The sequence below is a fragment of the Moschus berezovskii genome, chromosome 11 (genome assembly GCF_049115385.1).
Source record: "Moschus berezovskii isolate FMDL1 chromosome 11, NW_MosBer_1.0, whole genome shotgun sequence".
NCBI lineage: Eukaryota > Metazoa > Chordata > Mammalia > Artiodactyla > Moschidae > Moschus > Moschus berezovskii.
In genome coordinates this window covers 32665652-32693475 of record NC_142470.1, presented here as the reverse complement: position 1 = coordinate 32693475, position 27824 = coordinate 32665652, and the positions used below count along the sequence as shown (strand labels likewise).

Sequence of the window (27824 nt, the reverse complement as noted above, 5' to 3'; positions counted from 1 at the left end):
CCAGGCTCCCCCGTCCCTGGGATTCTCCAGGCAAGAACACTGGAGCGGGTTGCCATTTCCTTCTCCAATGTGTGAAAGTGAAAAGTGAAAGTGAAGTCGCTCAGTCGTGTCCGATCCTTAGCGACCCCACGGACTGCAGCCTACCAGGCTCTTCCATCCATGGGATTTTCTAGGCAAGAGTACTGGAGTGGCTTGCCACTGCTATAAGTACATAATAGGGACCCCAAGGGAAACAATATTGGAAGAGGGGGTCAGTGGATGCGCCCATGGGTATTTAAGATCCACAAAAGGTACACCAAAACGGACCGTGGTCTACTTGGCATATCCGCGCCGATGGACCTTGAACTAATCCGTAATTTCTGCTACTTCCAGCCTGAGACTCTTCCTTGAACAGTCAATAAATTTCTACCACTCGGCTGCGAACCTAACAAATTTCTAGGTCCTGAACCCCACTCTAGCCACACGGTCGCATCCTCCATGAAATGTAAAACTCAGCCATCCCCCGCGAGGCCGCCTTCCTGCCTAGGGACGCTGCCGGGCCAGCTCGCGCGACCCTAGGGAGCAGACTCATCTCTGGGGCCTGGTGATGACGTCACGCGGCCCCTGGCTAGCATCGCGAGACTCTCTTCTCCCTCCCCCAGTTCCCTACGCTCCCAACCGCCAGTGCCCGCTGCCAGGCAGCGGCGGGGATGGCGAGCCGCGGAGCCGGGGCTGTGACGAGAGCAGCGGTCCCGCCATTGGACGAGGAAGCCTGAGGGACGGGCCAGCGTGGTGAACAAGCAGAGACCGAGGCAGCTGGCCCCGAGAGAGCGAGGGCCATGGAGGCCAGCATGCCGAAGCGGAAGGAGCCTGGCAAGTCCCTGCGCATCAAAGTCATCTCCATGGGCAACGCCGAAGTGGGAAAAGTGAGTACCGCGCTGGGAGGGGCGGGACCGCAGCGCGGCGGAGCGACGTGCCGATTGGCTGGGAGGGCGGCCACTCAACAGACTGGTCGCCCGGCCTCCTCCCCGCCCCTGAGCAGGCCTGGGTCTCCTGAGGGATGCGGCTCCACGAGGAAAAACTCTCCTGACCTTTTTGACCTTTGGATTGCCCCCCTCCGAAACCTAAGAAGGTGTCTCGAGTGGCCTCTAACCGTTGACTATATCCCAAAGAGAGAGGAGGCCTAGGTCCTCATGCCAGATCGTCTGCTTGGATAACATCTGCGTTCTGGGTGACCCGTACAGGACTTTGAGGTGGAGAATAAAAGTTTAGTTACCCCAGCAGAGCTTGGGAGCTGATAACTTACTGGGCTGTGTGTGAGGATGGGGATTTGTAAAATTTACTCTGTCGATGTGGAGCCCAGAATCTACATTTCATTTGTAATAGAGCGTAAGTGATGCTAGTGTTTCACAGGGAGGTGCAGTGGATGTCAAGGAACTTGCATTATTTTGTTTTGTTTGTGTTTATCTCTGATAGTGTCACCACATGCATTATCGCAAAGAAGTCTTAGATCCACTGCCTTTTTCGGTGGTGCTTCTACTGGCTATCAGCTCTAAACTCTCCCATAGTATTGGGGATAGGGAGGGCAAGAGGTGAACGGAGGTCTTTATCCCCACGTGAATTCTAAGACCGCCTCTTCTTCATCCAAATTGTCTCTTCTTCAGAGTGAGTGGAAGCTGTTAGTTAAGAACCTTCCAAGGTCATCAATCAGTGACTGAGACAGAATTAGAACCTGGGTCTTCACACTCCCATTGCAATGTTCTTTTCATCATTGTTGTTTAGTCGTCAAGACTCTTTTGCGACCCCATGGACTGTAGCCCGCCAGGCTCCTCTGTCCGTGGGATTTCCAAGGCAAGCATACTAGATTGAGTTGCCATTTCCCTTTCGAGGGGATCTTCCTAACCCAGGGATCGAACCCGCGTCTCCTGCATTGCCGGCGGATTCTTTACTATTGAGCAACCAGGAAGCCCCCCTTACCAATCATTATTTGCTGTCAAAATCAACTCCTAGTAGGATCTATATGCCCAGAGAGCTGTTAATGGGAGTGTTTGTGCCAAAGACCGTCACGTATTTGATGCTCAGTAAATGTTTATTAGTGTCTTTTCTTTCCATTTAGTATTATTTTGTATTGTTTATGTATCTGTGTATATGTATGTAGTAACATAGCTGAAAGTCAATGATTACTGAATGTCAACTATGTGCCAGGCGTTGAAAAGAAAGACCTCTAGAAGGTCATATACTAAATACTAAACTGGCTAAGTGAGCATGCTGACTTTTAAAATTTTGCTGTGCTTAATGACTCAACTTTAGAAATAGCTTAAAATGTCCAGTGTCAACCATGTTCATGTAATATGGTTCTAGATTTATTAGCCAGTGCAGTTAGGGAGAAAGAAATAATGTACGAAATGCTGAAAAGGAGAAAGCAAAATTGCCATTATATGTTAATGATATGATTGTTTATCTGAAAACCCAAAGAGAATTAACTGAAAACCTATTAGAAACAATAAGACAAAATTAATATATAAAAACTTACAGCTTTACTGTATCAGAATTATAATTTTTGGACTATGTAATTGAAAACTTTTAATTTACAATAACGACCAAAATAAAGTGTCCAGGCTTAAACTTCAGAAGATATAGGTAGGTCCTAGGACCTATTTAAAGAAACATTTCTACAGAGAGACATGCAATTACTTAGACAAGTGGAAAGGTATGTGTCCCCTTAATTATGATCACTCAATATTTTGGAGATATCAGTTCTTTAAAATAATCTACAAATGTCATTCAATTATAGTTAAAACCAGTAGTTTTCTCCTTCAGAACATAGTAAAATGTACTAAAAATCCTTATGAAAAATTAAATGAGACTAACCAAGAAAATTAATGAGAAGAAATGAGAGGAAACTAACACTACCAGATATTAAAACATATTTTAAAGTTGCTAAGCTTTTCCTGTTGATACTGGAAAGTAAATACAGAGACATTAGTGAAACAGATTGGAGTCCAGAAATAAACCCAAATGTATAAGGAAATTCAGTTTACAACACAAATAGTTAAACTGGGAAAGTAGGGACCATTTAATAAGTACTTTTGTTACAACTGTTTACTGTTTGGGGGTAGAGTGGATTCCTTCTGAATGCCTTTCTCAAAAATAATTTTTTCATAGGTGAAATATTTAAGTGTAATTAAAAAATGTTTGCTTTAGTTATGAAAGTAAAACATGCTCATTTTAAAGAATTTAGAAAATGTAGGAAGATATACAGATAAATAATTTTAGGTTAAAAAGACATGCCCTAGTAAATAATCCTTGGCTCAAAGGACAAATCAAAGTAAATGACGAAATAACTAGAAACCAATGAAAGGAGAGAATCCATGCCAAAATCTTCAGGGCAGATTGAAAGCAATCCTAAAAGGAAAATGAATTATTTAACTTATTTCTAAAAAGGAGACGTTAAAAACTAAAAGAACTTAGTAGTTGTACAACTTTGTGAATATGCTTGGAACCACTGAATAGTACATCTTAAAAGTATGAATATTCAGTTCAGTTCAGTTCAGTCGCTCAGTCGTGTGCGACTCTTTGCGACCCCATGAATCACAGCACGCCAGGCCTCCCTGTCCATTACCAACTCCCGGAGTTCACTGAAACTCATGTCCATCGAGTCGGTGATGCCATCCAGCCATCTCATTCTCTGTCGTCCCCGTCTCCTCCCACTCCCAATCCCTCCCAGCATCAGACTCTTTTCCAGTGAGTCAACTTGTCGCGTGAGGTGGCCAAAATATTGGAGTTTCAGCTTTAGCATCAGTCCTTCCAATGAACACACAGGATTGATCTCCTTTAGAATGGACTGGTTGGATCTCTGGTATGGTATAATTGAATATTCAAGAATAAAGGAGCTTAAACTTAAGACTGGAGAAGGCAATGGCAAGCCACTCCAGTACTCTTGCCTAGAAAATCCCATGGACGGAGGAGCCTGGTAGGCTGCAGTCCATGCGGTCACTACGAGTCTGACATGACTGAGCAACTTCACTTTCACTTTTCACTTTCACACATTGGAGAAGGAAATGGCAACCCACTCCAGTGTTCTTGCCTGGAGAATCCCAGGGACGGGGGAGCCTGGTGGGCTGACGTCTATGGGGTCACACAGAGTCGGACACGACTGAGGTGACTTAGCAGCAGCAGCAGCAGCAGCAGCAAACTTAAGACAGAAGAAAAAGGGCACCAAATATGAGAGAAAGAATTCCCTGGAAAGATTAATGAAAAAGAAAACTGCCTAAAATTTAGTTTAAGAAAAATAGAGAAAGCAAAATATTACGATTAGTACTGAAAATCACATTCTGGAAGAAATTAAAAGAAAAATTAGAGAATACTACATATATTCAGTTCTGTGGGAACATATTTCAAAATACAGAGAAAATGGAGAATTTCTTAGTAAAATATAAATTACCAAAATTGATTCAAAAAGAAGTAGAACACCCAAATGACCATTCATACAAAAAGAAATTGGAAAAAGCAATTAAAAGATTTACTATCCCAAAAGGTATCAGGATCAGATGACTTCATGAAAAGATTTATTTAAGCTTTAAATAACATAATTTCAGTTACTTAAGTTATTCCAAGGCAAAGAAAAAGACAAATAGCACTCCAATTTATTTATATAAAGTCATGGTGACTTAAATAGCAAAACTTGATATAGTATCAAAAAAGAAAAGTATGTATACTATTTTCATATATGCATACAAATGCTTAATTCCTAAATATCCATGAATAGAATTCAGCAGCATATGAAAAATTTCACTATTAGCAAGTAGGGTTTATTCTCGGAATGCAAACTTGGTTCAACATCAAGAAGTTAATCGTCATAATTTGTTTATATTCTAAACCCATTTTTCTGTTAGGTGATGTGTCTTTCTTACCAGTTTTTCTGGTTTGGGGATGTTACTGTTTGCCAGCCGTATGAGTTACAAATATTTGCCCCAGTTATGTTCTTTTAATACTTGGTGTTTTGCCATACAATGCTTTTATTATTATTTATTATACTCAATTATGCCCATATTTTAAAAAATTGAAATATAGTTGATGTACAATATTATGTTAGCTCCAGATATGTTACACAGTGATTTGACATTTGCATACATTATGAAATGATCATCACAAGTCAAGCAACCAGCTGTCCCCATATGAAGTTACTGCAATAATATTATTGACTATATTCTTCGTGCTGTATAATACATTCTAGTGGCTTACTTCTTTTATAACTGGCGGTTTGTACCTCTTATTCCTGTTTACCTATTTCACTTCCCCATCCCCTACCCTGGCAACCACCCATTTGTTCTCTGTATCTATGAATCTGTTTTTGTTTTGTTAGGTTCCACATATAAGTGAGATCATATGGCATTTGTCTTTCTTTGACTTATTTCACTTAGCATAATACCCTCTAATTTCATTCATGTTTTCACAAATGATAAGGTTTCATTTTTAAAATGAAAAAAATAAAATTTTAAAATTTATTTTAAAAATACCAGTAATAGTCCATTATGTGCATGCATATATATATAATATATATTTATACCATATCTTCTTTATCCATTCATCTATGGATGAACACTTAGGTTGCTTCAATATCTTAGCTATTGTAAATAATGCTGCAGTGAACATCAGGGTGCATATATCTTTTTGAATTGGCGTTTTCGTTCGCTTCAGGTAAGTACCCAGAAATGAAATTGCTGGATCATATGGTTGTTCTGTTTTTATTTTTTTGCCAAACCTTCATACAATGTGTTCCATTGTGACTGCACCAGTTTACAATTCCACCAATGTTGCACAAGAATCCCTTTTCTCCACATCCTAACACTTGTTATTGTCTTTTTGATGACAGCCATTCTTACTAGTGTAAGGTGATATCTCATTGTAGTTTCAATTTGCATTTCCTTTATGATTAGCGGTGTATTTTTATATATGGTGTGAGAAAGTAGTTCAGTTGATTCTTTTAATTCTTTTACATATAGCTGTCTAGTTTTCCCAACACCATTTATTAAAAGTGGTGTGTTTTCCCATTATATATTATTGCTTCTTTGTCATTGATTGACCATCTAACTGTGGGTTTGTGTCTGGGTTGTCAATTCTGTTCCATTGATCTATGTGTCTGTTTTTGTGTCAATATCCTACTGTTTTGATTACTGCCATTTTGTACTATAGTTTGAAATCAGAGGGTATACGTCCAACTTTGTTCTTTTTCAAGATGCTTTGACTATGCTTTTCTGTTTGTTTGTTTTATGGTTTCTGGGTTTTCTGTCTTGGTTGAAAAGGTTTTCAGATGTTCTACATATATTGCACATTTCCTTCTGAAATTTTTATTGTTTTATTTTGAAATACTTAAATCAGAAATTCACCTGTAATTTTTTTTGCATATAGGTAAGTTAAGGGCCCAACTTAATTTTTTTTTTCCTGATGGATATTCAGTGTGTCAGTAACATTATACTAAATAAATTATTTTTCCTGTTGACTTTAAATATCACTTTTGTCACTTTTAAAATTTTCATGTATAATGGGATCTATTTCTGAGCTCTCTGTTCCTTTCTACTAATCTACTTGTCTATTCTTATGCCAATATAAGACCCTCTCAATTGGTTTCAAACTATATTTTAATACTGGTCAATGCAAATTCTCACCTCTTTCTACTGCCCTGTCCCTTTCCTGTTTTTTATATTTCAATTAGTTCTTCTCAGATAGCTATTCTTTCTTATGAATTTTAGGATACTTCTATCACCTGCCTCCTGAGAAATCTGTATGCAGGTCAAGAAGCAACAGAACCGGACATGGAACAACAGATTGGTTCCAAATTGGGAACAGAGTATGTCAAGGCTGTATATTGTCACCCTGTTTATTTAACTTATAGGCAGAGTATATCATGCAAAATGTCGGGCTGGATGCAGCACAAGCTGGAATCAAAATTGCAGGGAGAAATATCAATAACCTCAGATATGCAGATGACAGCACCCTAATGGCAGAAAGTGAAGAGGAACTAAAGAGCCTCTTGAAGAAAGTGAAAGAGGAGAGTGAAAGAGCTGGCTTAAAACTCAACATTCAGAAAACTAAGATCATGGCATCTGGTCCCATCACTTCATGCTAAATAGATGGGAAAACAATGGAAACAATGACAGACTTTCTTTTCTTGGGCTTCAAAATCACTGCAGATGGTGACTGCAGCCGTGAAATTAAAAGACACTTGCTCCTTGGAAGAAAAGCTATGACCAGCCTAGACAGCATTTTAAAAAGCAGAGACGTTACTTTGCTGACAAAGGTCTGTCTAGTCAAAGCTATGGGTTTTCCAGCAGTCATGTATGGATGTGAGAGTTGGATCATAAAGAAAGCTGAGCACCAAAGAATTGATGCTTTTGAACTGTGGAGTTAAAGACTCTTGAGAGTCCCTTGGACTGCAAGGAGATCAAACCAGTCAATCCTGAAGGAAATCAGTCCTGAATATCCATTGGAAGGACTGATGATGAAGCTGAAGCTCTAATCCTTTAGCCACCTGATGCAAAGAACTGACTCATTGGAAAAGACCCTGATGCTGGGAAAGATTGAAGGTGGGAGAAGGGGACAACAGAGGATGAGTTGGTTGGATGGTATCACTGAGTCTATGGACATGAGTTTAAGCAAGCTCTGGGAGCTGGTAATGGGCAGTGAGGTCTGGCGTGCTGCAGTCCATGGTATCGCAAAGAGTTGGACACAACTGAGCAACTGAAGTGAAATTAGGGAGAAAAAAAGATTCAAACCTTAAGATTTTAATTGAAACTGCTTTTAAAAAGAAAAGTGCCTAAGAATCTACTTAGAAGAAATAGAGAATACAAAAAACTCTCTCTATATTTATGTTATTTAACTTAGCTTGTAAGATCCTAAGGCCCAGAAACCCTATTTCTTTACAGGGAGTGGTTATTCATGCTGTTAATTAAATGTGTATCTCTTTAAATACTTAGGACTAGTGTTTAAATTGTCTACTGGAGTTAAAGGGCTTCCAGATCCCTTAATCTCATGAATAATTTAGAAAAAGGCTGTATTTCTTTTTCTAGGATATTGTGAGAGAAAACATTTGAAAAGTGCTTTCAAGCTATAAAATGTTTTTTAAAGTGTACGTTCTTAGCAGTAGTCATTCCAAAGAAGTTTTTCCTTCAGTTCCCAGTGAGCTTATTAAGTACTTTTTAAAGCAGCTGTCCTGTTTAATTTAGATTGAGGTTCATCAGGAAAGTGAGCAGAATAAACTTCATCACCAGTGCATCAAGTAAATTATGTTTCATGAGTGCTAAGGATTGCTATTAATGTACAAGTCATTTTAAATCGCTTTTTCATTGGTACTGAGCTAATCACTCAGATGTAAAGATACAAGATAAAAGGAGTAAAATACCGGTGCTTGCCTTCAAGTAGTTTACTGTCTAGCTGAAGAGATAAAGTTATGTAGAGGCAAAAGATAACAAGGCAGTGAATGGTAACAAAAACATTTTGTGTATATGTATATACGCATCTATATACATATGTAGTTTGTGTTAGAGGAGTGCAAATGCAGGCAAGATCTCTTATAACCAGAATGCTTAGGAATAAGTAAGATTTGGAAAGAAGGGAGAAAGCTCATTTCAAATAGGAAGGAAAGTAATGACAAGAGTCAGGAAGTCAGGCCTAGAGTTTGGCAGAAATGGAGGATTTATATTAGAAGAGTTTAGACAGAAGACAGATTAGGGTCCGATTATGGAGGGTCTTGAATACTGGACAGAGGAATTCGGATGTTGAACTCTTGGCAGTGAGAAGCTGCTGAAGATTTTTAGTTAGAGAAGTGAAATGATGTTAGTGGTATGCAGTGTTGATTGAAGTTGGGAGGGAAAGGAGGCATAAAGACCAATAAAGAATTTCCTATAGTTGTCCAGGAGTAGATAATGAAGACCTAAACTAAAGTGGTATCAATGGGAATTAGAATGAAGAGAAAGATCGAAAAGAAGATTTAGAAAGACTCAGAGTCAGATATGACTTTAATAATTTAATCCTCTGTAATTGGGAAAATCTTGATAGTATATTAAAAAGCAGAGACATTACTTTGCCAACAAAGGTCCGTCTAGTCAAGGCTATGGTTTTTCCCGTGGTCATGTATGGATGTGAGAGTTGGACTGTGAAGAAAGCTGATCGCCGAAGAATTGATGCTTTTGAACTGTGATTGTGGAGAAGACTCTTGAGAGTCCCTTGGACTGCAAGGAGATCCAACCAGTCCATTCTAAAGGAGATCAATCCTGGGTGTTCATTGGAAGGACTGATTCTAAAGCTGAAACTGCAATACTTTGGCCACCTCATGTGACGAGTTGACTCACTGGAAAAGACTCTGATGCTGGGAAAGGTTGGGGGCGGGAGGAGAAGGGGACAACAGAGAATGAGATGGCTGGATGGCATCACCGACTCTGTGGACATGAGTTTGAGTGAACTCCGGAAGTTGGTGATGGACAGGGAGGCCTGGCGTGCTGTGATTCTTGGGGTCGCGGAGAGTTGGACACGACTGAGCGACTGAACTGAACTGAATTGGGAAAATGGTATTATTAACGGAAACAAATGTCAGTAGGATGAGCTGTTTGCTGTTTTTATGTATAAGATTAGTTCATATTTGGACACGTGGAATTTGTAGGATGGTTAGACATCTAAGTAGAAATTAGTCTAGTAGATATTTGGAGGTGTGGATCTGGTCTGGGGAGGGAGGTTGAGATAGATATTTTGGTGTTATTATTAAAAGTATGTTGGTGTTATTATTGAGTATAAGAGGTCTTCAAAAGAAGAGAGAACAAGAATTGAGCACTAAATTGAAAACATACCCATATTTGGTATTAAGGAAAGAATTTTGAAATAATTTTAATTTTTCTTTAAAAACTTCACCTTTAGTACTTGTTTCAGTTATTTTATAATTTCAGCTTTTGAAAAAGCATTGTCTAATAGGGGTAGATGAACAAACCATAATGAAGAAATGTGCTTATTTTTTATGGGTTCCCAGAGTGTCTTTACTAAAAGCTTTTATTTTTACATTTTTAGAGCTGTATTATAAAGCGATACTGTGAGAAGAGATTTGTGTCTAAATACCTCGCAACAATTGGAATTGACTATGGAGTCACAAAGTGAGTACATATATTGTTTCCTTGGGCTTTCAAATCACATAGAAATTTAGAACCCCTCTAAACTGATCTGTCTTGCAATAGAGATTCTGAAGATAAATTGGAACAGAGAGGAATGAGACCTTTACAGACAGCAGTGATCATGTCATTCGTTCATCATGGGCACGTTCTGTTCGCCAGGCCTTCTAAGTGGAATGTAGGGGCTGGTGATGGGCAAGTCAGCACAAAGCCTGACTGGCAGATGTGGCTTTTCAGGAAGCATGTGTCTGTGTAAGCAGGTCCTGTTAGCAGGTGTGTTTTTAGAGAATTTTGAAATATTCACTCCAAGAATTTTAAATATTATATGAAAAATTTTCTATCAGAGAACTTCCTTTTAGTGATCTTTTTATAGCCTTTTGAAATCTAGCAAAAATGATCTGGGAAGAGTGAAATTAGGTATCAGTGGGGATTTATTTGGAGATGGATTGAAGATAGGTTGAGCTTGTGGAGATAGAGTCACATTAGGAGGAAAACACACTGTGGAAGAGTACAATGGAGGTAAATAGCTCATCTCCAGAGAGGGAAATTCAAGTGTTCACTATTCTGACCCCAGCCTGCCCCTCCCTTCTCCCTTACTACATTCTTTCACACACTTTACTCTCCATCCACACTGAATTCGTGCAATCATACTTTCCTCTCTCAGTGCCATCCTTCATTCTGTCCACCTGAAATGTCCTTTCCCCTCGTCTCTCCACCTGTCAGTCTCCTCAAGCTGTAAAGTATACATGTTCCCATGAGACATTCTGAACATTGGTCAGGACTCATTTTAGTTGAAAATGACAGTTGTATTAAAATTCTCTGCTATTCACAGGTGTTATTATAAATTGTCTTATGATTTGTATGTGTTTAATGTCTCCTGCTAGATTATGAGCTCCATGTAGAGAGGCTATTAGAATAAATTATCTCCAAGTGCCTGGTACAGTGCTAGTACACAGTCCATACTCAATAAATAATTATTGTTAGGTAAGATAGATCAGCTAAAGAGGAAGTTTGCAACATTAGAATATGAGGGCAACATTCAAGAAGGTAGACTAAAGTGGTGAGGGGTATCTATACTTCAGGGCACAGGATTTCAGTGATATGATAGTATATCCTGTTTAAGGCAGTTTTGTTCCATATTGGAAGCTAATTTATTCATCTAAGAAGCAAGAGTTATGTTATGCCATAGAGCTGTGGTTTGTTCAGTAGACTATAGTCATCTCAATATCTGAGAAATATTGGTTCCAGGATGCCCTGTGGATACCAAAACCTGTCGATGTTCAAATCCCTTATATATAAGATAGTGTAGTACTTACTATACACATTCTCGCAATACTTTAAATCTTCTCTATATAACTTATAATACATAATAGAATGTAAATACAATGTTAATGCTATGTAAATAGTTGCCACTTTGCAACAAATTCAAATTTTGCTTTTTGAAATTTTAAGGTTTTTTTTTTTTTCCCTGAATATTTTTGGTCCAAGTTCAGTTGAATCTATGGATACAGAACTTGTAGATATGGAGTGTTGATTATGTTCTGTTTCTGGTTGAAATTTTTTTTTTGTCCTTTGGTGAGGAAGAAGATATGGTTGACAGAAACCTAACTCAAGTCAAAAAAAAAAAGGAGAGGAAAAAAAAGGCTGTTAATCAATTCACATAATCCAATCATGAGGATATAGCTGGGTCTCAGAGATCCCTGGAACTAGGGAGGGATTTCACAACATGTCTCTCTCTACCTTTTGGCTCCCTCTCCACAGCTGCCAGTACCTCTCAGGCTTTCCAAAACTAATCTCAAATTTTAAAATCCCAGGGAAGGTTTTGATTGTCCAGGTGGTGACAGGCGCCTTTTCCCAGCTCTGTTAGCTGTGGCCAGCAGAGTGGCATCAAAAAAGAAGATGGAAGAACCCATTTAAACCACAGTTGGCAGGGGAGGAGGGGAGGTACTCTTTGAGCAGTCAAAACAATGGAAACCCACTCCATCCTTCAAATCACAGTATGCTTAAGAACTACTTGCAGAGTCTGTAAAAATGAAGATTCCCAAGCCTCGTCCAGTAAGATTCTGATTTACTGGGTCTGAGGTGGGGCACAGGACTCTGCAATATAAACACTCTCCCCTTCTTTCCATAATTATGATTCAAATGGTCTTCAGGTCACAGTTTAGGAAAGCACTGGCTTGAGGTAATGAATTGCCATTTTTCTTAAGGTAATATCCTCTGTCAGACTTCTGAAGTAAACTGCCCTGTTTTGAGTTCCAATTTGTAAACATAATTTATGTTACTTCCTGATTTTATAAACTTCAGTTCCATCCCTTCTCAGCTGCTATGTGACAAAACTTTCTAATAGGAGTTGTTATATAAGATCTTCTCCAGATGCTCTCAAACTCTTAAATATTTTGTTTTGTTTGCTGTTCTCACATCCTTTTATGAGACAGATCCTGATTTCACAGTTGTTAAAATGAAAACAAATGTGCATCTTAGAACTGATGAAATATGGCAGAGAATTCAGGACTGAAGAAATCATAAGATGAGTAGTGGTTAGTCTGATTTAAATATACAAGTAATATAAAACAACTGTAGGAATTATGGTTTCAGAATAGAAAGTACATGTTATAAACTTGGAAAGGGAATTATAATCATAAACAAAGCAGGAGGTAATATAGAAACAATCAGAGCAGGTGCTATTTCCTTGTAGTCCACAGAGGGAGTCCTACCATTGCTGTCTGAAGCATGTTACTTAAAAACCAGAACTCTAATCTGTTGATTTATTGTTAATAATCTCTATTCTTAACCTTAGAGGAATCTTTTAGGAAATCCTATTTCTGTAATGAAGAACATTTATATTTAAAATTCAGTAATTCCCCCAAGTTTACTTCAGTTTCTTTTTTTCTTTTGTTAAATTCAGTGAAAAGTAAAATTTTTTTATTTTAAATGAATATAATCCCAATTTTATAAAAATATTGATGTTTATCATTCTTATCTATATATAAAAAAGAAGTCTACAGTGATGTTCATCTGTGTTAATGAAGGTTTTTTCTGGGTGGTAGGCTTTGGGACTACTTTTAAGCTTTCATCTTTGTACTTGTTTAGTGTTTGAGTTATTTATAATGTTTCATTCATTCATTTTCCAGTAGTGCTTTTTCTCTAAAAAATAAAAGGACTAGGAGCAAGAATGCTATGATGTTAGCAGTAGTTAATTCTAATGTGAATGGTTGTTATTTCCCTTTTCTTTTCTCTACTTCCAAATTTCTGAAAATAGATTGACTGTTATTCTTGCTGAAATGAAGATCATAAGAAAATTAAACAAACATCATTAAAATAATAATACAACTTTGTACTATTTGTACCATTTATTGTACTGCATGGTAACAAGCACAACCAGTAGTAATTAAGATGTCATACTAAGTGAAGTAAAACATTTTGTTTTTCTTCATCTTGCTCCTACTGTCCAAATAAATTTGTTTTAGCAGCATAGTAATAGCTACCGTTTGTTTTGTATAGGGTATAGACGAAACTGTCATGGTAAGGTGAAGCTAATGGGGGTGCTTTTTTAAAAGCCTCTTTTAAATTTCATACACATAACCTTTTGAAATTCATAAGCAACATAAATGATATTAACATGAGTATAGAAGCTATGACCCTCTTTGGAATTGTTTTCATTTGAACATTTCAGGGTACAAGTCAGGGACAGAGAAATCAAAGTTAACATCTTTGATATGGCTGGACATCCCTTCTTCTACGAGGTAAGAAAGCCTTTTTGAGAAAAACCTGTATCCAGTATTGTCAATGGGTTGAAGGAATGCTCCTGAATTATCAAAACAACCAATATTCAAGTCATGTGTGAAAATAGGTAAATTTAGCCAGTGTTTGTGCCTTAACTTAACAGACATCTGTTGGTCTTTTGTACTGTCTCCTTAAACAGTGGTAGGAAATTTTGTTGCTAATCTTTCAAACACTTAGATAAGACATTTTAACCTTCAAAAGACTGTTGCTTTTCACTTTGTGCCCTAGCTTAGAAAGTGAAAAGATAATTACATTCATCTTGAGACTTAGGAATTCAGAAGTGAACCCTTTGTAGCAGGGTTCTAGAGGGATTTTCCAGGGCACTCCTCAGTCGTGTGTTCTGTCTCCCCAAAAGAAGTTAAAGCAGCTTCACTTCGTTTACTTTCATCTGCTTATCAGTCCTCAGTAGTCTCAAAGTGAATCTCTTGGCCATTCTCTTTTGTTTTTCCTTCCTTGTGTTTTTCTTTTTCCATAAGGAGTGTCTTTACTCTTTCTAGTTTGGCCATTTCAATTCTACTTTTGTCTTTATTATTTCCTTCCTTCTGCTTGTTATAGCTTTATTCTACTCTTCTTGTTCTATGTTTTTGAGGTGGGAGCTTAGATTATTGATTTGAGACGTTCATCTTTTCTAATGTATAAATTTAGTATTATAAATTCTCCTCTCAGCACTGCATAGCTGTATCCCACAAATTTTTGTATGTTCTATTTTCATTTTCATTTATACAGTTCTTTTCAAAATTTCCCTTGAGATTTTCTGTTTGACCTATGGATTATTTAGAGGTATGTTGTTTAGTTTCCAAGTGTTTAGAAATTTTCCTGTTATCTTTCTGTTACTGATTTCTAGTTTGATTTCGGAGAACATACTATAATCAGAGAGCAGACTGTATGATTTCAATTCTTTAAAATTTATTGAGGTTTTTTTTCATGGCTCAGGATGTGGCCTGTCTTGGTAAATGTTATGTGGGCGCTTAAAAAGAATGTGTATTCTGCTATTGATGGATAAAATGTTCTATAAATACTCATTAGATCCTTTTGGTCAGTGTGTTGATGAATTCTTTTATATCCTTGCTTTTTTTCTGTTTAGTTGTTCTGTTAGTTGCTAAAAGAGGTTTTGAAGTTTCCAACTGTAACTGTGGATTTGTCTATTTCTCTTTTCAATTTTTGCTTCACATATTTGCAGCTGTCTTGTTTGGTGCATATACGTTTAGGATTGCTTTGTCTTCATTATATAATTTTGTTATTGTATACTGTCCGCCTGTGTCTGATAATTTTCTTCCTAATGTCTATTTTATCTGTTATTAATATAGACATTTCTGCTTTCTTTTGATTAATATTTGTGTGATACATCTTTTTTCTATCTTTGCACTTTCAGCCTGCTTGTATCTTTATATTTGAAGTGATTTTCTTAGAGGACAACACATAGTTCAATTATTTTTTTTAAAGTATTATGCCAATTTTTGTCCTTAGCCCACTTATTTTTCTGTAATTATTGATATGTTAGGGCTTAAGTCTACTATTTTATTTTTTGTTTTCTATTTTTTATTTCTATTTTCTTTTTCCTGTCTTCCTGTGGGTTACTTGAATGCTTTCTGAATTCCATTTTGATTTGTCTATAGTGTTTGTGAGTAAATCTTTCTGCATAGCTTTATTGGTGGACACTCTACTTATTATACTACATGTTATCACAGTCTACTCTTATTAGTTTAACAATTTTAGTGGGGTGTAGAAACTATTCCTCCTTTTATGTCCCTTTATCCTCTCCCATTTATAATCATCTTCAATATTTTGTCTACATACAAGAGAACCACAGTAGTGTTTAATTTGTGGTTAACTGTCAAACATAATTTAGAGAATGAGAGACAAGGAAAGATATTGTATTCACTCATATTTTTGCTTGCCCTATTCTTCCATCTATCGTTGGGTTCCTATTGCAGGAAGTGGGGGGGCTTCCAGGGCCCAAAAGGGGGCTCTTGTCAACACTCGGAAAAGAATTGACTGAGAAGACACACATGCGCACAAAGCAAGAGACTTTACTGGGAAGGGGTGCCTGGGCGGAGAGTGGTAGGGTAAGGGAACTCAGGAAGACTGCTCTGCCACATGGCTTGCAGTCTTGGATTTTATGGTGATGGGATTAGTTTACAGGTTTTCTTTAGCCAGTCATTCTGATTCAGGGTCCTTCGTGGTGGTGCATGCATTGTTCAGCCAGAATGGATGCCAGTGAGAAGGATTTTGGGAGGTTGTAGGACACGTGTTGTCTCCTTTTGACCTTTCCCAAATTCTTCCAGTAGGTGGTGGCTTGTTAGTTGCGTGTTCCTTATTAGGACCTCCTGCTGTGAAATAACTCACGCAAATGGTTATTATGGTACCTGGCCGGTGTGGGTGCTTTCGGTTAGTGAGCCTCCCCTAACGTTCCAAGGCTGCATCTTTCATCCTTTCTGTTTAGAGGACGACTTTAGCCTTTCTTTTAGTGTAAGTCTGGTCGCAACAGATTCTCTTAGTTTTCCTTGATTGAGAATGTTTTGGTTTCCCCTTTGGTCTTGAATAATTTTTTTTTTATTACAGGTATGGGATTCTGGGTTGATACTGTTACCAGACCAAACTTGGGTCCGCTTGCCCTTGCACAGTAAATTCAGTTCTACTGACAATGGGTTATAGTGAAGGAAAGTACAGAGTTTATTGCCAGGTGCCAAGCAAGTAGTTGGGAACTGCTAAAACACAGAACAAAACCCCAAATTCCTAAAGGGTTTTTTGTCAAAGCATTTTTAACGGTGAGGGAGGGTGGGTCACAGGGTTGACATGAGCTGTTGCACAATTCTCTGATTGGTTTATGGTGAAGTAACAGGGCAGGAGTTGGCATTCTCTGTCCTTAGGCACCAGTAGGTCTGGGGGTGCTTCTTGCTCTTGGTCATTAAGTAGTTCATTTCTTCCATTGGTGGTGATTTTAGCATCTGTAAAACAGCTCAGGAAGTGTGCATCAGATACTATTATCTAGGTACTTAAAAGAGGAGCTGTGTTGGAGAAGGAAATGGCAACCTACTCCAGTATTCTTGCCTGGAGAATCCTAGGGACGGGAGCCTGGTGGGCTGATGTCTATGGGGTCGCACAGAGTTGGACACAACTGATGTGACTTAGCAGCGGCAGCAGAGGATATGGGGGAGGAGTCTGTCCTGAAAACGGTCCATGAGGTCCTGCTTAGTTAAGAATTTTTCTTCTTTCTTTTTTTCAGCATTTGAAAAATAGTGTGCTTCTTTCTTCTGGCCTCATGGTTTCTAATGAGAAATCTGCTGTCATTTGAAATGTCTTTTCCCCCCACTTTGCTCTTTTAATGTCACTACTTTTTTAATATAAGATCAGGTCCATTTCATCTTAAGCTTAGAAATTTCTACTGTAAAATTGTTTAAACTCTGCATTAAGAAAGCAGCAGTGTTTTAAGCATTGTATTTCGTGGGAAAAATAGTGCATATCATAGAAAACTTCCTACTTTGCTGTTTTCTCTAATTTCTCTTGAACTGTGTAAAGGTTATTTCATATTATACGAGAATAATTTCTCCTCATATGATTGTTTTCCTTTTCTTTACTTATATTTCCTTATCATTTGTTGTTTTCACTCCAGCTCTTATACTCCCTGAGCCTCTTAGCCCCAATAATTTCAATGCTCTCAGGGAAGAATGGGATTTCTGACTGAAAGATTTATTGGGAAGGTTAACTTAATTACCTATAGGTTCAGAGAGGTGTCATTTTCTTTTTTTTTCTTCTGACTGCTTTCATGATTTTTTTTTCCTTTGTCATTAGTTATTAGAGGTTTAATTATGATGTCTATTGGCATGGATTTCTTTGAGTTTTTCCTGTTTGGGGTTTTCTCAGCTTCTTATATCTGTAGGCTTACATCTCTTGACAAATTTGGGAAGTTTTCAGCCATTATTTCTTTAGTACTTTTTCAGCCCTACCGTATTTATCCTCTCCTTCCTGAACTCTGATCTTGTTATAGCTTCACAGGTTCCTGAGGCTCTGCTCTTTTCTGTTTTTGTTTCTTTTTTAAAAAGTTTATTTCCTCTCTGTTGTTCAGATTAGGTAATTTTTATTATCTTGCCTTCTGTTTCTTGCCTTTCTGATTCTTTCTACCATCTCCTCCATTCTGCTGTTGAACACAACTCCTGAGCTTTTTATTTCAGTCTATTTTTTCAGTAATTAATTTTTCTAAAATTTCCACTGTGCCTTTGCTTGAGTAGGTGCAGGTAGATAGACAATGTTTTCCTGAGGTGTCAGTTTGGAGGAGAGTGGTTATCATGTTAAGTTCTTTGTCTTTCCTGGTCTTTCACTAAAGAGAGCAGCTTTTTGTTAGGCTTTTATTGGTCTGTACTCATTGGTATTTCCAAGTTGTACTTCTGCAGCTCTAAATTTTGGATACATGAGGAAAAGAAAACCCAGGAAACACCGCTGTGTCATTCCTCAGGTTCCAAGATCCCTTGCTTGTCTGCCTTCTTCTCTCCACTTTCCAGAGTCTTCTTATGTATGTTTTATATATATATATAGTGTCCAGGAATTTTACTTGTGCTTAGTGGAAATAATAGGGAAAAGTACATCTACTTCATCTTCCCAGAGGAAATGTAACTTAATGGCTATTTAATCTTCCATCTTGTGACACCCAGATATTTAGGTTAAATGAATTCCTTTTGATTGTGAAGCCTTATAATGGTTATATCAACTTCATAAGTATAGACTGTTGTCAGTGAAGAAGGCATGGAGGCTCTCAGTGACCAGAAGTTTGACATAGATTCTGACTACCAGAAATGCTAACGTTAATCTTAGGTTACATCAAAGTTATGTAAATGGAGAGTTAGGAGATGCCTGAGAATCAATGTGGTCCAGATTTCTGTCATCATAGGAGTTCTTTCCATAGCATTCCTGATTGATGGCCTTCATTCATTTACCAAGTAGCAGCATGCCAGTTTCTATGCTGCAAACTGGGAGTACACAACCCCTATTTTCACGACACATAAACATGTCAGAGAAAACACATGTTAAACAAAGGACAGAATGCTTGGGAGCACTTGACACCCACACCTAGCTTATCTGGAAAGTCAGGAAATCCTGTTGAAGGAAGCAGCATTTAAACTGAGTGTTGATGGAGAAGTAAGAGTTATGTAAGTTGGTGGGAATCCAGGGACAATATAATTCACGGGACAATTTTGAGTGGTGCAGACTGTAAGAATTTGAAGAGTGATTTTCTTTAATGTTGGGGTCTCACCCCTTCACAAGTTAATCCTTTAGAGTTAAAAACTCCACATTAACAACTTCTCTGTTGTGAAGGCTACCTTCCTTTGACTTTTGCCACTGATTCTGGCCTTGTTTTTGAAGCAACATAGACTGAGTCTGCGCTTCTACAAGAGCCTTCCTAATATTTGTTAATTTGCTTCTTTCAAGGTAAAACATTTTTCATTCTCGCTACCGCATCCTTTTGGATAACCTCTAGTGAGCTGATAGGGAGCTGAGAACTGAACACAGCCTTCCAGATATTGTCTGACTAGTGAAGAAGACTGAGTCTTCTGTTACTTTCTGTCATTAGACACTAGAATCTTACTAACGCAGCTCACAATTATTTCAATAGCTTTTTTCCCACAGCTCACAGAAATGGAAGTATAATTAACAGAAGTGCCTTAAAGTCATCACTTCTGAAGTACCTTTTCTCCAAAATAGCCTTGATCTCTCCTTTTTTGTCGAATGTTTGCTGTCTAATAGCTCAAACCCTCCTTTTTAACAAAGCCAAAGCCATCATTTTTATAAAGCCCTCAACTGACCAGCATACCCCTTTGCTCAGCACATACCTAGTGAAGCACCCATGTTCATCCTTGGGGTCCCAGGCTTCCTTAGATCCTTAGCACCTGTTCTGTGTTGAAGCTTCCATTGTCACCAGTCCCACCCACCATGTTAACACAAAGGGCCTACGGAGAAGAGATAGTGATACTGAGAAGAGATAGTGAGATCACAGGTAGTGATCTCAGAGGAAAGTGTCAGAGAGGGGACTCGTGCCCAACAGAGAGGTGGCCTGTGTCTTGCCATGAGTCTTGCTTCCCCTCGCACACACAACTGAATCCTGGGGCTTATTGGAATGAGTTAGTGGGTCTATAATAACTTTCTGAGGTCTGAGTGATATTAAACTAACAGCTTTCTCTAACCTACAATCTTGAAAAGTGTGCCATCTCTGCTTTAAAGTTCAATAATCCCAGTTCCCTTAGCATCCTATTTAATTAAACTGTGGATTAAGTCTGCCAGGACTCACAGTAGACTGCTTTTTGGGGAGATAAGAATAATAGGATTCTAGGGCACCATTGAGGGATCCACTTGGACCTAAGGATACTCAGGTTTGAGGTAATAAAGTCACTCACTCAAGGTAACATAGGTAGATAGTTGCTGAACCCAGAATTGAGCTTGAGTCCTTTGAAAGAGAAATCCATTGAGCTTTTAAAATTCTCTTTTTATACACAAATCTCACTTTGGACAGCATGATCTGCACCTTGCAATTTTCTTTTCCTCTTTGGTCTCTACTTCTGTTCTTTATTATAGCACATTCAGCCATTTGATTAAACAAATATATGTCAAATATTTATACCTGCTAGGCCCAGGGACTGACACAAAGGTGATACGTGTCTTCACACCACTTACAGTCTAGTGGGGAAGACAGCTAGCTATGCCACTAACTATGAAACTAGACAGGAAGTGACATGAGTGCTCTTAGAAGTACAAAATGCTGTGGTATTCCAGGGGATATAGAGATTGCATTCTGTTTTGCAGGTGGAGGGGACCAGATGGTGAGGAAGGGAGAAGAAAAAGCTACATGAAAGATACAGTATTATAGCTTGACCTTGGAAAGTGGAAGATGAAGAGGTGTCCATTTCCAGGTGGAATTAGGAGGGCATAGGGCAGGACTGATGCTAAAGCTGAAACTCCAATACTTTGGCCACCTCATGCGACAAGTTGACTCACTGGAAAAGATTCTGATGCTGGGAGGGATTGGGGGCAGGAGGAGAAGGAGACGACAGAGGATGAGATGGCTGGATGGCATCACTGACTCGATGGACATGAGTTTGAGTGAACTCTAGGAGTTGGTGATGGACAGGGAGGCCTGGCGTGCTGTGATTCATGGGGTTGCAAAGAGTCGGACACGACTGAGCGACTGAACTGAACTGAGGGCAGGTTTGGGGAATGAGTTTATCCAGTTTAAAGTACAGGAGATGGGTTGGGGGATAAGGCTGAAAAGTGGGTGGAGGACTGTTCAGAAACTGTTAATGTCAATTATAAGGGTTTGAACTTTGGAGAGTGTGCATGAGAGAAACAGGAAAGAGTTTTTGAGCTGGGGCTTTTAAAAAGATACATATGCACAGCATATAGTGTTGCTAGGGAGATTGCTTAGAAGACTTGAGCAGTCATGCAATCAAGAGATAATATTGGCAATGAAAATGGAAAGGAAGTGATAGTGCAGGAAGCATGGTGGAGGCGGCTTCTGCAGAATTGTTTGAGCAGAGGGACAGGAGAGCAGCAGAGGCTAACACCAGGCTCTCAACCCAAGTGACTCAGAGAAGGGTGTGTTGCTTTCATCACTAGAAGTTCAAGAGAAGGAAAAGTGTAGGAAGGAATGAGGTGGAGGGTTTCCTGTTATATGGATTGAATCTGAGTTCCCATTCAGCTGGGAGCCTAGAGCTACTTGGAAATGCAGGAAGCACAGATGAAAGGACTCATCTTGGAGGTTCTCACAGTTGAAACTGCAAGTGGTTGACTTTGCTGAGTTGGGAAGCAGGATAACAAAGAAAGGACGAGGGCTTAGAACAGGGTTTGGTGAACTGTGGCAGCAGACTGGAGTGGGAGCAATGGAAGGAGGAGGAGTCGGTGGAAGAGAGATGAGTTTAAGAACCTGGAGAATGTGATGTGGGAGTCAGGCAACAGGATTCCGGACAGAAGGGAAAACCCCACTGTAGCTGCTGCGGGAGGGCTGAGGACCCTGAGTACTGAGGGGAAAGGACGCCTTCCTGGTCTTCATCATGTTAAATTCACTCGATTATGTTGGGTTGGATTTTAGGGGATGGCTTCCTATGTTTCTGTAAGTTAAGGGGCACTTACATTCTCAGTCCAGGTGTCTCTCTATTCTCAGAAACCTGTAGATACTTCGTGCCAGATGTGTGAGAGAGGTCTTTGTTCTTACCACATATCCAGCATAGGTCTCAGTACTTACCAGATTTTTCTGAAAAGAACACATAATACATGGCCTCTGTCAAGATTCTTACTGGAATTTTGGCCTGAAATCCCTAGCCTGTCAGTGTGACTCCTCATCCACCTAACCTGTCCCATTAGTGCCTCTCCCACTTCACACCCAGCACTTCCTGCTCCCTTTACCTAGAACTGAAGATACGCCCCAGAGGCGAGTTGCCGTGGCTGATAAGAACTTCAGAGAATGAATGCAAGGAAGCAAGAGAGAAGGTGCTGATACGCATTGTTTCCCAGGCACCATTTAGGGGCTCTGCCTTCTTGATCTCATTTACTCCTCATAATAACCCTGTGAAGTAAGTAGTAGTATCCCCATTTTACAGATGAGGAAACTGAGACGCAGAGAGGTTAAGGGACTTGCCCAAGATCACATAACTAGTAAGTAAGTGTGAACCCAAATCTGATTCCAGGGCCTTGCTGTTTTCCACTGCATATTACGCAGACACTCAGAGTTCAGAGTTCCAGAGTTGCTGGTGAGACCCAGGAGTCCTAGGGAGGTTCTGCCCAGCTTCCTGGGAAAAGTCAGCTTTTGGATGTGATATGTAAATGGCTGTACCTTGTTGCTGAGACTGGTGTCATTTTTGCCTTAAATTCTTTGTAATTGTTCACTCACCTTCCTAGTTCTTCCTAAGAAGAACTTCATTTAATTTGTGTTCTTCTTAAGGCCTACTGATAACAATTAAAGATTGATTGCCTCTGGGGAGTAGAACTGGAGGTGAGGAGGGACAGGGTAGAAGGCTGTTAGATCCATTACAAGTCCTATTTGAATAGACTTTTTAAAAAAAATCATTTTATTTTAATTTTATAAGAAGCCCTCCAAAGACCAGTAGTACAATTAGTAAACAGTATGAATACACTCAAGAACACACTTTGCTAAGTTAATGACTGCCAAATATACTTTTATAAAATCACAGTATCTACATGTTGTGCATCTGTTGTTTTTTTTTTACGTGAAGGTTCGTAATGAGTTTTACAAGGACACACAGGGTGTGCTACTGGTCTATGATGTTGGGCAGAAAGATTCCTTTGATGCCCTTGATGCATGGCTGGCAGAAATGAAGCAAGATCTTGGACCTCATGGAAACATGGAAAATATTGTATTTGCAGTATGTGCCAACAAGGTAACTGTTTTGGAGATGAAATGCTCAACTTTCTAGGTTCATTATGGGAAAAGCACAGCTCTGAGTTTTGGGGAATAAATTAGAAGAAAAAAATTATGTAATCTGTAATGTTAAGAATCAGCAGCTTTTCAAAACATATGTTCCTAAAACAAAAACAATTAAACAACAAAACCTGGCATGTTATCCATTTTTTCCTGGTCCCTGTTTGGGAATGGATATTGGTGAGGGAGCAGGAGAGGTGGAGCCTAGTAAAGAGACTCTGACCTGATTGGAGGAGGGGGCAGAAGTTAGGTGGAACATGGACTGTGGAAAAGTGGAAAAGCAGACCATGTGTGGCAAACGTGATAAAGCCAACTTCCACAGAGATGAGCAGCAGCAGCTTTCTCAGGAGAAAGTGCTGGTAGCAGGCACTTGTGGTTTTGCCACAGAAAATCAGTCCATATTCAGTGCTAGTAATTTTTTGGTTCTGGTAATTTTATATACTGATGCTAGGGTTCGCTTAAGAATAGTTTTTGCCTCAGCAGAGGGTTGATAGAGACCTCACTAGGCCTATTCTAGAGGGACAAGGTTGGAATCTCCTCCACTGCCTCCAACTCTTAATTTCAGATCGACTGTACTAAGCACCGCTGTGTTGATGAAAGTGAAGGACGTCTTTGGGCTGAAAGCAAAGGGTTCCTGTACTTTGAAACTTCGGCTCAAACTGGAGAAGGAATCAATGAGATGTTCCAGGTAACCTCGCATTTTATTGTTCTAGAGTTTTTGTGTCTGACCATACCAAATTTTAGCTTAATGATGAGGAGCAGCAAGTAATAGAAGTTTCTTATTAGAATAAGCTGTTTCTTTTCAGAAGCAGGTAAGAAAGAGAGAATGGGAGAGAGGGGGTGAGAATAAGTGTGTGTGTGGGAGAGACAGAGAAAGAGGGAGGTTTGCCTGCTGTCTCTTTAGATCAGAATTATCTGCTTATCAGAATTACTGGGGTAATTATTCAAAATGCAAATTGCTGGGCTCCAGGTCCCCTGGAAACTTAATGTTTTGTTGGAGCTGAGGAATCTCGATTTTAAAAAACCTCTCTAGGTGATTCCTCTGATCATCAAGTTTAATAACACTTATTATGTACTTACTTAAATGGGAGAAAGATTTTCTTTAAAACCACATTCGGTTACATTTATATGCATAATCAAATGAAAGTATTACTTTGGCAAAATTGCCTTGCCAAAGCTAATATAATCTTATTTTGTAGCCCTTGGGGGTGCAGTTAGAGACCAAGAGACTATCTTTGCAGAATCAGTGAGTCATATGTAAAAGTTCCGTCTCACCAATCAAGTAGGCAGTAGAAGGATGCAACCTGAATAGATGGTCACTTTTTAGAACCTGGGCTTCCCTTGTGACTCAGCTGGTGAAGAATCCGCCTGCAATGCGGAGACCTGGGTTCAATCCCTGGGTTGGGAAGATCCCCTGGAGAAGGGAAAGGCTATCCACTCCAGTATTCTGACCTAGAGAATTCCATGGACTGTATAGTCCATGGGGTCGCAAAGAGTCAGACACAACTGAATGACTTTCACTCACTTTTAGAACTTAATAATCTTGAATTATTTTATGGGGAGCCTAAACAGGGCAATGGCAAGCCACTCCAGTACTCTTGCCTAGAAAATCCCATGAATGGAGGAGCCTGGTAGGCTGCAGTCCATGGGGTCGCTACCAGTCGGACGCGACTGAGTGACTTCACTTTCACACATTGGAGAAGGAAATGGCAACCCACTCCAGTGTTCTTGCCTGGAGAATCCCAGGGACGGGGGAGCCTGGTGGGCTTCCGTCTATGAGGTCGCGCAGAGTCGGACACGACTGAAGTGACTTAGCAGTAGCAGCAAACAACAAATTAGAGTCAACTCTTACTTGTAGTTTCATTTGGAAGTAAGTGGTGGCATGAATAATGCATTTTTTCTTATGAATATATCTGATATTTTAGGAATTTTTAGCATTTCAAATAATGTAGCTATACTATAAAGAGTTGTTCTTAATTACCGAGTGGGATTTCATTTAATCTTTTGTACTGAATCTCCTTCTCACAAGATGTCATCCCTCCTACTAGAAGACAGGTTTCATCCTTGGCTGACAGACTGAATTTGGCATGAGTAGAATCTATTTCAAGACCAAACATGGTTGATGCTGTTTTGCCACTTTTCTAGTCCTTTGAGTACATAGACCTATGTGAGTATGTACCAATATGTGTACAGTAATGATACCTAACTATTTGAATAGTACTTTACAATTCTGGAGAAGTTTACCTGTTTCATCTCACTTGAGACTCTTAACAATGTGTGCCAGGTATCATTCTCATTTCAGATATGAGACATCCAAGAGTTGTAGTGATTTGTCCAAGAGGTATAAGTAACTGTCTCAATGTCTTTCAGCACTTAACTCTTAAATGTCTTTTCAGCTCTTTAAAGATATTTGAGTTTTCCTGTAGTCGTTGAGACTATTTTTTTTTCCATTTTTCCTCTGTCTTTTAGATTGCATAATCTCTATTGATCTGATTTCAATCTGTTAAATCTACCAAGTGAAGTTTTCAATTCACTGCTTTCCAGTTCTAGAATTTGCATTTGGTTCTTTGGTATAGTTCCCAGTTTTCTGCTGAGATTCTCTCTTTACTTATTTTGAACATATTTTTCTTTATCTCTTTGAAATATATAATAGCTGCTTTACAGTTTTTGTTCAATATCTGAACCATCTTGGGTTCAGTTTCTATGGACTACTTTTTTTCCTGACTATGGATCACATTATTGTTTCTTTGTATGAGTAGTGACTTTTTATTTAATACCAGACATTGTAGATAATACACTGTAGAGACTCAGTTTGTTTATTTTCGTCAAAGGAATGTTGATTTTTGGTTCAGCAGGCAGTTCAGTTGTTGACAGATTACACTGAATTTGTGTAGGCTTCACTCTTTTGCTTTAATAGTTAGGCTCAGAAGGAAGCCCAAAGTGTGTTCAAAACTCTTCTAGTCTAATTTGGACTCAGCCTCCAAATTCTGTCCCTCTTGCAAATCTTGTCGATTCTTGGTTTTAGGTTTTGTTAGGGCTTCCCTGGTGGCTCAGAGGGTAGAGCCTCTGCCTGCAGTGTGGGAGACCCGGGTTCGATCCCTGGGTCGGGAAGATCCCCTGGAGAAGGAAATGGCACCCCACTCCAGTACTCTTGCCTGGAGAATCCCATGGAGGGAGGAGCCTGGCAGACTGCAGTCCATGGGGTCACAAAGAGTCGGACACAACTGAGCGACTTCACTTCATTAGGCTGAGTCTAACTCCTAAGGCATATCCTTTTTGTGGCATCTCAACTGGAAGCCAGGGGTATTAATGAGGTGTTAAGGATGTCTCTCTCACTAGTGAGTCTTTCCCCCTTTCATGAGTCTGCCTCCAGGGAGTCTGTCTCACTAGAGGCAAACTCTAGTATACCCAGAATGGCTCTTCTCCTCACACCACTAGTCAGTTCTGTTCTCAATCTCTCAATAGTGGTTATCTGGTAAGCCTCAGGTGATTTCTTCCTATGCATATAGAGCCTAGCCATCAGCTACAAACTAGTAGGGAACCCCCACATGGGCTTCTTGGGGCCCAGCTCCCTCCTATCCAAGGCCCTGCTCTGCAGATTCCAGCCACTTCAGCATCCTCAAGCTCTGACCTCTGCCTCCTTAGCTCAGTGGGACTTTGTGTCTTCTTAGACCCTAGCATTCTGTGACGTGGTAGGAAATGGACTCAGGTAGAAGACAAAGGAGCAGTCTTACCCTTGTCCACTACCTGAAAGGAGTTGCCTCATATATTTACTTTTATGGTTGTTTGACAGGATGTTCCCATGATTCCAACATGGCTGGCACTCAGACAAGGAGTTTGAAGAGACTTTTGACTTCAGTTCCAGTATTCTGTATATCACACCACAGCTGGCCTTCTATTACATTACTTGTTATGAATAAATCCCTCAGAAATTTGTGAGGGTTTATATTTTAGGTTAACTTATAGACTAGTAGAAAACATTACTGATACATAAGCACAGGCAAACATCTGGAAACTATGTTCCCTATTAGGTTGCTTTTATTTTTTAGATAAATCTAGGGTAGAATTAGTGAATAATTAGTCTGTTTGTTTTTTTTTTTTAAAGGCTAATAAAGAGTATAATAAAACAATTCTATAAGTACTTAGAAGTAGTACTTTCCTGCTGGTTCAGTTTAATAAGTACTTTCTTTGTTTCCTATTACTTAATAGACACTTTATGGAAGGAACTTTGTTTTATCTTACACTGTTAGCACAGAGTAATATTAAGATAGACTAAAATTAAGTCAGCACTTCTCTTGTCTTGGTATCTAGAAGCTTTTCCTTTGACACCCCTTTTCACATGTCAAGGTTTCTTGTTTCGATTGCCAAGTCAATTTAGCTGATACTGGAGATAAGAAAGAGACGTCAAAGAGAAAGAAAAAAAATTATATGATAATAGTAACTGTAGAAATAGCTGAACAAAAAAGGAGGAAGGACTTCCCTGGTGG

At 39.1% G+C, this 27824-nt stretch overlaps 1 protein-coding gene across 2 annotated transcripts in view; it reads left to right on the top strand.

Moving 5' to 3' along the window:
• The first annotated feature begins 654 nt into the window (after positions 1–654).
• DNAJC27 (DnaJ heat shock protein family (Hsp40) member C27) overlaps positions 655–27824 on the top strand; it is a 39824-nt gene continuing 12654 nt past the window's right edge. For both annotated transcript variants that reach the window (XR_008682494.2, XM_055400431.2), the window contains exons 1-5: positions 655–905; positions 10036–10118; positions 13807–13876; positions 23132–23296; positions 23903–24025. Coding sequence is in view for 1 of the 2 variants with exons in the window: in XM_055400431.2 (XP_055256406.1) it covers positions 819–905; positions 10036–10118; positions 13807–13876; positions 23132–23296; positions 23903–24025 (528 nt within the window). In the remaining variant the exon portion in view is untranslated. The remainder of the gene's footprint in view (positions 906–10035; positions 10119–13806; positions 13877–23131; positions 23297–23902; positions 24026–27824) is intronic.